Raw genomic sequence first — 12,864 nt, 5'->3', positions numbered from 1 at the left:
ATTATCTATTTCAACAACATTCCCTGTTTTAATTAGGTAAATGTTAGAATAGACTTACTTAAGTACGAAATAGACAAAAAAAAAAAAAAAAAACCCAAATTGTGTAATTTAATTTTCCATCCTATCTTTAGTCAAATATTTCTATTCATACAATAATTATTACACATCTAAATACAAAAACCTTAGGTCTTTTGTCCTATCAGAATTAGCATCACTTTGGACTGCCAAATCAACATACTTGCTAAATGTTTTGGGAAATTTTAGCATCATCAAGAAGCCAGATATGATTTGCAGAACTAACATTTCAACTCTTTGTGAATATAGCAGTGAAAGTGGAGTTGAAAAAAGTAAAAATAAAAATCAGGCCCTCCCTGCCGTTCACTGCTGTACTAACAAGACCAGTAGCAGCAGCAGCGGCCGTGTAAGAAGTAACTGCAGCATACCTGTTCCTTCAAAAGTATTCACTGAGTGCCTACTATGTGCCAGACGCCATGCTCATAGTGACTGAATACTGCAGATGAGAAGCCAGTCGAAAAGTCAGGGAGTATCAGGGATAACAGAAGGAAGAAGCAGGATTAAGAATGGATACTCTTTTACAGCGAAAGCTTGAGAGCTTCAACAGTGAGCCCCAAATCAATTATTATCACTGATACCACCGATGCAATACTTTGGCAATATTAACACAATAAGCACTCAAGGATACAGAAATTGATATAAATATCATTAATATAGGTCTCAGCACAGGAAGGAGTGGCGAAATCAGATTCATTCATTTCCATAGCACCTATCCACTATGCCTATTGACCTAACTTGATTTTTTTTCCATCTCGCCATGGCCGGTGAAACAAAATTTTCTCTGTTGATACGAAGAATTTTATTGCTAATAAATAGGCTTCTAAAACCCATTTGATAAAACTAATTCTGTATGAAAAGGTAGGCCACTTGTACTTGTCTTATATAATGACATATATTGTCCAAAATGAATGTGACCTATTGGCTTCATTCACTTTGAAAACTGTTTTGGTGCCCTGGCGTATCTATATTGAGAGATATACCACCCAAAGCATCTGTGCTAGATACCAGGGGATACAGCCCTGGTGGACAGAAAAAGTCAGCAGCTACACCACTCATTCCTGACCAGATGAAAAAGCAAAAGGTCAATGGCACCTTAAGGTTAACAAATTAAGCATGAATTTTCCCACTTTCAAAGTGACTCCTTGATGTCATGTAGGAAGAGTTTAAACACTGACTTTAAATACATGAAAATAATTTACGTTTAGCCCAGCAACTATTGTGACCATTACGGGGCAGGCCAAGAGGTCTAAGTAAATACCTACATTTAGCATTAATTAAAAAAATGCTCTGCAGTGATCACTGGAAAAGACTGGCCAACAAAAACTATTTACTATTTGTAACAATGAAATCTAAGACTAAATAAAGCCTTAACTTCAAAAATGAACTTACACATTTGTCTTTACTCAGTGTCCTTACTAGATAATTTAGCACAGATGCTTTCATAGGCATCACTGACAGTATTTTAGATCTTAAAATCTAAAGGTAATTGTTACAAGAACATAAGTTATGGACTATAAGTATCTGATCAAGAGAATGACTTTGAATGAACTTCCCTTTAATTCTTGCCTTCCTATTCATATATTCCAATTAGTGATATTATAAAAGTATTCCTTCCTTAAGCATGTAACAAGTTCCATATTAATGCAACCAATATATTCCGATAAGAAAACAGATCTGGACCTTTTGAGAGCATGACTTCAAATTTTTGACTCATTTTAATGAAAAATAAGAGAAGTGTGTTTACCAATGATAAAATGAAGTGGCATTTTATTTTTACGATACATTTTTAAAAGCACAAGTTGATATAGGTAAAAACCTGAAAATCATGCTAATTAGCAGCCTAATTTAAATTCTTAAGTTCATAACTCCAGGCTCTGAACGAAATTTTTGTCTACAATAGACTAATTAGGAGATTTAAAAATACAAAATAAAGCCTAAAATTAACACACCCACAGTCTTTCAGGCTGTTAGTGTCCATTATTACAAACCACACATTACACTACAAAGAAAGTCTCAGCTAACGGATATTAATTTTATGCCTTTGGCTTTCCTTGATGAAAAATAGTCTTACCAGCAAGCGGAGGACCAAGAAGGACGGGGCAACACTCCACAATTGTGACAAGTCCCACCGCACTGGAAAATCTCTGCGCGCCAACAAGGTCCATGAGGCTTTCAAAGAGGATGCTGCTAACACTCCCAAACCCAAGGCCAAAAAACACAGCGTACACCACCAGGCTTGAGTAGTCCTCAGCCAGCGGGCACAGGAGATGGCACAACCCGTTGAACATGATCGCAAAGCTGAAGAAGTACTGGATGCGGGGTCGGACCAATCTGGTGTTTGCAATGAACCCTACAGTAGGTCTGGCAAACATGTCGACAAAAGCCATGACAGACAGCAAGAAAGCTGCGGAGTACTCATCAATTCCTTTGTCTTTAGCGTACGGAGCCAAGAATATGATGGGGGCAAAGAATCCCAGAAACATAATGACGTTTCCAGATAAGTATATCAGAAACCCCCTGTGCTTAAAAAGGGAGAAGTCTAAATACTTATTAATTTTTGCCCATATGGATTTCTTCTTATGTCTCTCCTTCATACCTGAATCAGTCTCTCTTACACCAACCTTATTTTTAGACTTCTGAGTGGTTAGTTTGGGTCCAACGGGTCTCATGAGGGCCCCAGCCACACAGGAGTTCAACAATAAACCTCCCAAAATCAAGAAGCTTCCTTTCCAACCATAGGTGTTAAAGAGGTACTGATTAAAAGGAGCCAGTGTACTTAAGAAAACAGGACTTCCAGCCATCGCAAGGCCACTCGCCATAGGCCGCTTCTTATAAAAGTATTTGCCGAGGATGGTTAAGGCGGGTTGCAGGTTGAAGGCTAGACCTAAACCTAAAAAGAACAAGACAAAAGGAAGAAAAGCATAAACACATTATGCCACTCTCAAAAGAAATGACTCTTCAAAATATACATTCAAGTGGAGATGGCAGAACTAAAAATGCAATTGCACGCAGTAATTTTTAATAATTACGTATTATCAATAGGATGGCCCATAAACAAAAAGGTTCTCATAATGGACACCTGAGATGCATGACAGGTTCATATTCCCTTTTTTTTAAATTTTTTAAATTTATTTATTTGTTTATTTTTTTTTATTTATTGGCTTTGTTGGGTCTTCGCTGCTGCACACAGGCTTTCTCTAGTTGTTGCTAGTGGGGGGCTACTCTTCGTTGTGGTGCGCGGGCTCCTCATTGTAGTGGCTTCTCTTGTTGTGGAGCACAGGCCCTAGGTGCGTGGGCTTCAGTAGTTGCAGCACATGGGTTCAATAGTTGTGGCTCACGGGCTCTAGAGCACAGTCTCAATAGTTGTGGCGCACGGGCTTAGTTGCTCCGTGGCATGTGGCATCTTCCCAGGGCAGGGCTCGAACCCATGTCCCCTGCATTGGCAGGTGGATTCTTTACCACTGTGCCACCTAGGAAGTCCCCTTTTTCTTTTTAAAACACAAAAATAAAACCCAGAACTTCTACTGATGTTGCAATAATCACAGAATAAGTTGAAACTGGGACAAAATGTTTTCGTTCTTAGTTACAATCACTTAATTCCATAAAGAAATTAATCTCTCTCTATAGTTATATACACATGTAGAGAATGGATATCTTCCTTGTGGGCAAGAGCGCATTTAAAACATGTATACTTTCTTTTCAGAGCGGAATAGAGTGAACAGACAAAAAAGGTTGTCATTTAAAAATAATCTTAGGTCTCCTGGAGATATTTCTTTCAAAGCCATGCAAATAATAAAAAAGAGTAATCACTTCATTCCTCACATTCCACATTTCATGACTACAGAAGTACACGTGTATTAACAAAAAATAAGTTTTTTTTTTGCTTGAAACATATTCACATTTCGGGGATTAAAGCTGATTGTTTATGTAAGTCAGAGTTTCTACTGTCTAGGGACACCTTGACAGTGCTGAGTATCACTTTTTTTTTTTTTGGCACACAGGCTTAGTTGCTCCGTGGCATGTGGGATCTTCCTGGAGCAGGGATCGAACCTGTGTCCCCTGCATTGGCAGGCAGATTCTTAACCACTGCGCCACCTAGGAAGCCCTGAGTATCACTTTTGAGAAAGGAATTACTTCTTACAGCTCCCCGAGGTACTATTTGGCAACAGAAATAAATAAGTTTGTTTAAAAAGTAAATACGATTGATCTATACAAGCGTTCTCTCTTTCCCCTTTAGCCTAGCCATTATTCTGTATTATTTTAGGATTCTATACAGTAGGAATTCCTCTGCATTTACCAGTTTATGTAAATTGAGACAGTATTGCAAATTTGTTAAGTATTTAGATTCTGAGACACTGAGTTCTCAGTACAAATACTGCAAACCTCTAATACAAATGTTTGTATTAAATATTTGTAATAGGATTCCTAAAAACTGAGGTGAGGGAAGCAAGGACATGCTCTGGAGAGTGGCAGGGCAGCAGCTCTCTGATGCTGCCTCAGCCATCCTTGAGAGATATGCAGAATGAGTGTAATTAGAACCAACGTTGTTTGAATAATAAAACTATGCTCAGCAGCTTGTAAGTGGAAGGACCCAAATTAAACCTCAGGAATTGTGTTCCGAAGTTCAAATTTCTTTCCCTTATGCCATTCCCCCTCCCTGCGCCCCCATGCTGTCACCTGGAATTTTGCTTCCAGGTGTTAACGCAAGCTCTCCTTAGGAGACTGTGCTCATCTATTTCCTGGCTGGCATAATAAAAGGAACATGAGATTTGAAATCAAAAGATCTAACTCTGCCTCAGCTGCTTACCTATATGTACCACTGGGCAAAATACTTAGACTTCTTGAGTTCCAGTTCCTTCAAAAACAACCAAAAAGGGTTTTGCTAAAATCAAGTAAGGTCTAGAACTTTAAGATGTTATATGATGATGTTGAGATTATTATTATATGCTAATATTTATTTAAAAATGACAACATGCTGGGTACTCTGTAAAGTACCCTATATTCAGTTTTTACATTAATCATGACAACAACTCCCAAAGGAAAGAGCTATCACGTCTCCATCTTGAAGACAGAGACTGAGGCATAAGGAGGTTTGTTTATTCACAATCACACACTTAACATGTGCTGGGTCAGCTTTAAAAGCGAGACCCATCTGATTTCAGGTACCAAGAAGTGTTAGCTGATCATGACAAGATTAATCCCTCATAGGTAGATTTAATAGTTGACTAGAAGCACCAAACCCTTTAAGACCCAAAGGAATGGAAGTGATATTGATATATGTGACACAGTAACATCAAAACCATCTTTTCCCTAGCACATCTACTTGTGGTCCAGCTCGAACACCACGCCCAAATGAAACACGGCTGACCTTGGACATGCGGGGTTTAGGAGGGCCCACCCTCTACACAGCTGAGAGTCTGTTAGGTATCATTTACAGGCAGCTCCCCTCAGGATTCACCTGTGGACTGTGTAGTACAGTGGACCCCCGCGGGCAAACCCATATTGCTCAAGGGTCATCTGCATGTAGCATTTCTGCACAACGGAAAGGGTATTCACTCCATCATGACAATGCTTAGATATAAGGAGATTCTCATTTAAAATGTCAAAGGTCTTTTACCATATCCAAAAAGAAGAGTTGTCCACACGTTGTGAAGAGAAAGACTTTAGCATCACTGTTACTGTAGGCTTTAATGTGTCTAAGTTTTTCATCAAATGATACATTCATGCAAGGTTAGGCTGATCTACACTCATAAAAAGGGAAATATATTTACCTTATTATCTGTGGGTGAAAGGGAAGGATTCAATTTCTTTCTATATTGAAGTCTAATTTTTCTTGAAACTTTGCATATTTGTTTAATGCAATTTACTGTGGAGACTAATAAAATAGTGTTTTCCAAATGTACACATTCAGTTCAGCTAGAGTCTACAGACATGCATGCGAAACAACTATAATCAAGTGACAGGATGTCGTTTTAAAACACTTGTTTTTCGTGGCAAATGTGCCTTTCAGAGCTTTTAAACAGAACTCTTTAGTAAGAAAAAGAAGGGACGTCCAGGCAGAGCTCTACCGCTAATCAGAACACAGGCGACAGCGATTCTATTGTTAAAGTAAATCCAGGAAACATCTTTTTTGGCACCATTTTTAACCTAGTATGAGTGATGTCAGACACTAATAGTTATAAGTAATGAAAATTTTTTTTTTTTTAATGAAGCTATTTATATGCCAAAAGCCTGTGTCCACAATACCATCTTCACTGGCTGAAGATTAAATGTTAAAACAGTAAAAACAAACCAAAGAGGTTTTCTTTTTGACATTTATATCATAACACACGTCTGACAACTTGCTTTTTCCGTTTACTGAAGTTAATTTGACGGGCCATCCTATAGCCAGTATTTTGATGTACCAGATGACAAGACTTTAAGATAGCATCTGATATAAATAAGAAATTCAAAGAAAATAAGAATGTCCCGTCGCTCATGTTTCTGACAGAACTTTGCAAACCACAGAAGTGTCAGGAAGAAAGTAAGCGGAAGACAACACTTGACTTACCGCAAATGAATCCCATAGTGATATAAAGCTGTACAACGTTGGTACTAAAAGATGCTGCGACCATCCCCAAACAGCATAACAAACCTCCTACCATCACCACCGGCCGGCTACCGTATCTATTCACCAAAACACTGCTGATGGGACCTGAGGGAGAGAGGAAATTAAGAAATATTCAGTTGCTGGGTATTTATTTATTTATGTGTAACATTTGTTAATTTCGAAAGTTGAGAAAGCACATGTTAATGATCAAAGAAAAATATTAGTTCACATGGAATATCATGAAAACTTCTTAATACTTTCCAATCAATTTGACCGGTTATCTTTACCCATATATATATATAAGCACAAAAAAAAAATAAGTTGGAATTGTTTAACACAGAGTTTTTAGGCCCATGAATATTCAACGTCTGATGGAAAAGTTTTTCAACAGGACATAGCTAAACTGCCTAAATGTCCTCATAAATGCACACAAATTTATCTAACAAAAATCTAGGGATTATATAAATGAGTTGTCTGTTTGAATTTTATTTTCTGGAATAATGTGTGTGTGTGTGCACGCGCACATATATGCCCTTAACTGGAGCAGAATTTTTTTATTATACGCCACTGTGGCTTCTCTTTAAAACCATATTGTCCTATTCTAAGACACCAAATGTTTACATATCTCATTATACTAGAAATGAGGATGTCTTACAGACGGTCTCTTAACAAGCCCTGTTCATCGGGGGGCAGTCACAGGTAGTAATGTTGTTACCATGCCTTACGTGTGCCTGAATTTGGTGGTTTCTGTAACTTGGCCAGACAGTGGCAGTTCCTCACCTTTCAATCAGACCATTGAGGGACCATCTGAAAAAGGAACATGAATGTGAATCCTGACTGTGTCTGAAAAAGCTTCTGCTGATACATTCCCATAAGGGCAAGAAAGCACCACCATCAGAACTTATAGAATGGGCGCCGCTGTTTAGACGGGGCCGCCAGAGAAAACGGTGGCACTCTGCATTAAGACGGGTGCCTCACCAGCAAAGGGAAACCAATTTAGGAGAGTCAGATACTGACTAGGAAATGAAATTGTACAAGATGATGTGAAAAAGATAGAATTCTGTCCCTAACATGGTAAAACTCATCTGAAGAAATTATATATATATGTGTACACTGTATACATATTATATATATAATATACTTATTTATTATAACATATACCCTGATTTAGGAAATGAACATTTTAATTAAAAGCATGCAGTTAAATTCAAATAGCCTTTATGAGAAGAGGAGAGTCAGAATCGTGATTAGCCTAATTACTGAATTTAGGTGTGGATTTCTTTTCTTAAAATTACTTAACCAATTCAGTTCAATTCAACTCAGATCAGGTCAAGGCAGTACTTCTTGAGCCCTTAGTATAAAGCCAGTTGATAGATACCAAGGATAAAATAATAAAAGCACAACTATAATCCCCAACGTATTATGTTCCAGAGGAGGAAATAATCAACAAGTTATTTTAAGAACTGTGATGGATACTTTGATAAATACTAGATTATCAGGATGAATTCAAAGGCATTTACCAATACTTGGACTCATAACAACGATTGCTTCCCAGTATGAGTGATATCACATATTCGGTTTTCTACTTGGTGCCTGGATAACTCACAAATCGGCTGATTGATTACTATGTTTTATAAATGTGTTTGCCTAAATAGTGTAAGTTTAAATTTGAAAGTAGTCTATGAATCACATCCTCATTTGCAAGGTATGGGAAACAATGATGTCTATAGATTGGGGTGACCCCATCAAGGCTACTTTCCATTACAGTGACTAATTAGGGGAAGCCACTAAAGACATTTGGAGGTGCTGGCACTTTCTGAGCAAGATTTGATAAATTCTACAGTGGCATCAGTCAAGATGCAATGAGAGTTCTAATTTTAACAAATAATTTTATTTTAAATTATATGTTTTAAGTGATATCCTGTGAGGGATATGTTTATATAATTATCTATAACCTTTTTCTAGAACAAAAAGATATACATTATAAGTGATTTATTTAGAAATAATCGACACGCTATACCCCTAATGTGAAATGCTATAAAATGTCATAAGTTATTTCCACTTTGTAATAGTTATGGAAGCAAAATTAAAATTATGATACAGAATAAAATATGCTTCTTTTGTAAAAAATCTCTAAGTGCTTAATATTAGCCTGAGGAGACATCCAACATTAGATGTAAAACATAATACCATCCAACATCTCTCTCCAACCTTACAAGCGACTTGGTTTATTGTATTAACAAGAAAAATGAAGTTTCAAGAAAATAAATTCTCATCACACACGAGTTTTGTTAAACATGAGCTAGCATCACAGGTGTCCCTTGTTGAGGAATCTTAGGCCTAATTATGTTCCAAGCTCATTCATTCCTTCATTTATTTATTAATTCAATCATTCAGGAAGTTTTTACTCAGCGCGTGCTTTTCCAGTAATCATGGTACTTAGTCACTAGTTACGTCAAAAAAAGAAAATCCTCTACCTGCTGAGAGAGTTACATCTGAGCCCGTCCCTTGGTAGAGCAAAGGTACTGCTCATCAAAGTGCTGTGTTCTGTTAGCTTGTCAAGCAGTTAAAAAAAAAGTATGTAGGAATAATAATGTCTCGTTACCAGACACATAGACAAAAGCATCAGACTGTATCTAAATCAGACTGATCTAGCCACTGATTTCTTCTGAACTGGCTTTCCAACCTATTTCCGAATTTTTAGTGTCATGTTCAATGACCACTGTCATGGTAGCTATGAAGCCATAAAGGAGGGCTTCCTCAGAGAGCCGTGTAACAACCAAAATATTGTCCCCATTTTTCAGCTGCTTCACTGTCTCCTGGAAGCTATGTCTGTCATTTACGGCTGAGGCTCTGTAACACGTAGCAAAGGAATACTTATTCTGGCCAGGAAGCTTTTGTGGGTTCTTACAAATTACAGAGTTTTGTCCATTCTTACAACTCCTATTGCACTTACAGTTGGCAACACACACAGGAACAAAACACGTGTCTGTTTCCTTTGTTTGAGTCTTCTTCGCACAATCTGTTCTAAGCTCCGTGAAGGCAATTGCCACATATACTATTATTCTTCACCAACATTTGTCGAGTTACTACTCTTTGTAGGAAGCGTGCTGAGAATTCTACATGCATTATTGTGTATGATTTTCACGGCCTAATTGCCTAATTAAAGCTATTAGCAGTTGATAAAACTGAGGCGTGCAAAGTGTTCGGATAACTTGCTCAAGGTCAACATCAACAGACGTGCTAGGATGTGGAGGTGAGCCCAGAGTCATCTGATTATAATATAAAACTTGTGCTTTTAGCTACTGTGCAGAAAAGAGTTAACATAGCAGAGCTAAGACTGCCATCCTGAGAAAGGCCTGCTTGCAAGGCTGGTTCTTGGCTGACATCTGGGAAGCTGGATTTTAGAAATGGTCCCACCATTCTCTAAAGGATAGGAGTGGCTGGCTATGCCTACGCTGTTTTACAGTGTGGTTTACGCTGAACACCTGCTTTCCTTCTGGGAGTCTGGAATTTTGGTGCATGCTGGACAGAGAATGTCTGTGTGAGCAGAAACCCCAAAGAAACATTAAGCACCAAGTCTCTAATGCGCTTCCTGGTAGACCTCACGCGACATGACACTTGTTACAACTAGTTGCTGAAGGAATTGAGTCCATCCTTCGTGATTTCATCCGGAGAGGACTCTTGGAAGTTTGTATCTGGTTTCCTCCGTCCTCCGTCCTCCGTGCAGCGTACTTTGCTGCTTTTTTTCCATTTTGTATCCTTTCATTTTAATAAATAATAGCCACGGAAAAGACATCGTTGAGTCCTGTGAATCTTTCTAGCCCATCATCACACCTGGGAATGGTACTGGGGACTCCGGGTAAAACCACTATACTATATCTCTCCTACTGCTAATTTCGAGTTTTGTACATTGTTTTAAACAGATGATTTTTGTTACATTATGTTTAAAATATATAATATATATATATGAATATGTGAACCGGTCTGTTCTTTGGTACACTGTTATTCTGTTAACATGAACTCATAGTGCTTATTTTCTTTTGTTTTGAATAATGCATGAGTACATGACACATGTTGTGAGAAAATTTGGTGAGTATGTTATGTAATGAACATTTCATAAAATATATGTGATCAATCTAAAACCACGAATTGGGATTGACTATCAATTTGAGCTATATAAAATTTTTATGCATAGCATAAATACTAACAGAAGAAATGATAAACCGCTATAATTTATTTTTCATTTGCTTTATTTCAGATTTGTATATGTGGTATCCTGTCAAGTCAAATGCAAAAAGCACTAGTGTAGGACTGGGGGAACGTTGTTGGCAATTACAGAAATTTATCTGTGTTTCCTATGGCAGTATTTTTCTTATTAACAGAGGCTTCCTAAATTTGAAAGATTTTTCAAAGAGATTTTTTGGGTTAGGAAACTTGCTATTTTGATTTGGACAGAGGGTGGGATCCCCTTCATTCCCTATTTGTTCATATGGCTGAACTCTGTCCCTGTACTGAAGTTGGGATTGAAAATCCCACCTGGTTTCCCTCTCCATGTGATCTCCCTTCATTTGGGGTCAGTGAAAACCATAAGGGGAGAGTCCCTGATAACTAAGAAGCAGCTATTTCATTTCCTTTTACGAAGGATGAAGATAGGAAGATCAGGCAGGGAAAGCGTCTCCAGGGAGCACACTGCTCCATGATGACTGTCCCAGTGTGATCGACAAGAGCCCAGCCAGTCCTACACAACATGAATCGTTAGGTCAGCTGAAGACACTCGTAGTGTATTCACTCAACATTCAACTAGTATTTTAAGTGTTTAAGATAGCTCCCAAAGGTTTTGAATGAATGGTTTGAGTAGTTGTAGAAATCAAGAAAGGGTTGATTAACATGCTAGATGCAATAGAAGGATGGAGGGTCCTGGAGCTTGAGATGATCTTCAAACTCACCTTTGTACGTGCTGTTCCCTTTGTTTGGAATGTTCTCCCCCCCCCTTCACGTACATGTTTTATTTTTCTCATAGTCAGGTCTCTGCAGTTATATCAGCTTCTCAGAGAGACTTCTCACCAGCCCCATAGAGGAAGCTACCAAACTTTAACGAAGGACTAAATGCTATTTTAAAAAACACCTTTACATCTAATGCTCATTTCTCATATCTTTTATATTAAATATTTTTCTTTTTTCACGTATCTCAATGCTTCTCCTGCCATCGGCTTGGCTGTGAGAAAAGTTCTTGAATTTGACTTCAGTGAGAAGATATGCTTGTGTTTTCTCATCTTTCCTCTCTCTACACAGATGCCTCCCATTTCTACATTCATCCAGCCACAGACTGCTGCAACCTGACATCATCACAGCTATTCAAAGAGGGCGATCGTGCTATGTGTGTGGGGATCGGGTGGGGAAAGGGGTACACTGACGTCTTAAAAAATATTTTAGTGCAAATCAAAAGATTTGAAAGTAATTATTTTAATTTTCCATGCCCAAGGGCAGAAACGCCAATCACACCCTTTGTGTTTATAGGTTCCATTATTCTCAACCAGAAAGACATTCTCACTTGTTTAAGGCTGGTACAATGGCTGCATAATAATAAAGATAACATTTCTTGAGGACAAGGCACCTTTCTAAGCTCTTTATGTATAAAATCACATCTTATCCTTACAACCCCTCTAGAAACTGCTACCATTACTTCATTCCCATTTTTTATATAAGGAAACAGAGGTGCACAGTAAGCTTTTAAGAATTGCTCAAGCACTGTGCTATAACTGCCTATGTCAGCTATGCGCACTCCTGTGAGATGTCATTTTTATTTTCCTCGAAGGAATGATTAAATCCTTTTTTACATGTATAACGCTCATTTTTTTAAAGAGAATTTTATTATTTATTTATTTATTTATTTACTTTTGACTGCGTTGGATCTGCGTTGCTGTATGCAGGCTTTTCTCTAGTTGTAGGGGGCCGGGGCTACGCTTCCTTGTGGTGCGCGGGCTTCTCGTTGCAGTGGCTTCTCCTGCTGCCGAGCACGGGCTCTACGCGCGGGCTTCAGTAGCTGTGGCTCGTGGGCTCTAGAGCGCAGACTCAGTAGTTGCGGCGCAGGGGCTTAGTTGCTCACGTGGGATCTTCCTGGACCAGGCCTGGAACCTGTGCCGCCTGCATTGGCAGGTGGATTCTTAACCACTGTGCCACCAGGGAAGTCCCTAATG

General features: G+C 38.4%; 1 protein-coding gene across 3 annotated transcripts in view; it reads right to left on the bottom strand.

Annotated features, from left to right (window-relative positions):
- The window catches only part of SLC16A7 (solute carrier family 16 member 7), a 166,731-nt gene that overhangs the window by 2,094 nt on the left and 151,773 nt on the right, over positions 1-12,864 (bottom strand). For all 3 annotated transcript variants that reach the window (XM_057702899.1, XM_057702901.1, XM_057702902.1), the window contains exons 5-6: positions 6,626-6,769; positions 2,147-2,965 (exon numbers count right to left, since the gene is read on the bottom strand). In XM_057702899.1, the coding sequence (XP_057558882.1) occupies positions 2,147-2,965; positions 6,626-6,769 (963 nt within the window). The remainder of the gene's footprint in view (positions 1-2,146; positions 2,966-6,625; positions 6,770-12,864) is intronic.

This window comes from Hippopotamus amphibius, chromosome 12 (assembly GCF_030028045.1).
Source record: "Hippopotamus amphibius kiboko isolate mHipAmp2 chromosome 12, mHipAmp2.hap2, whole genome shotgun sequence".
In the NCBI taxonomy this organism is placed as follows: Eukaryota; Metazoa; Chordata; class Mammalia; order Artiodactyla; family Hippopotamidae; genus Hippopotamus; species Hippopotamus amphibius.
Note: the sequence above shows the minus strand (reverse complement) of the source record. Positions and strands in the feature narration are given on the sequence as shown.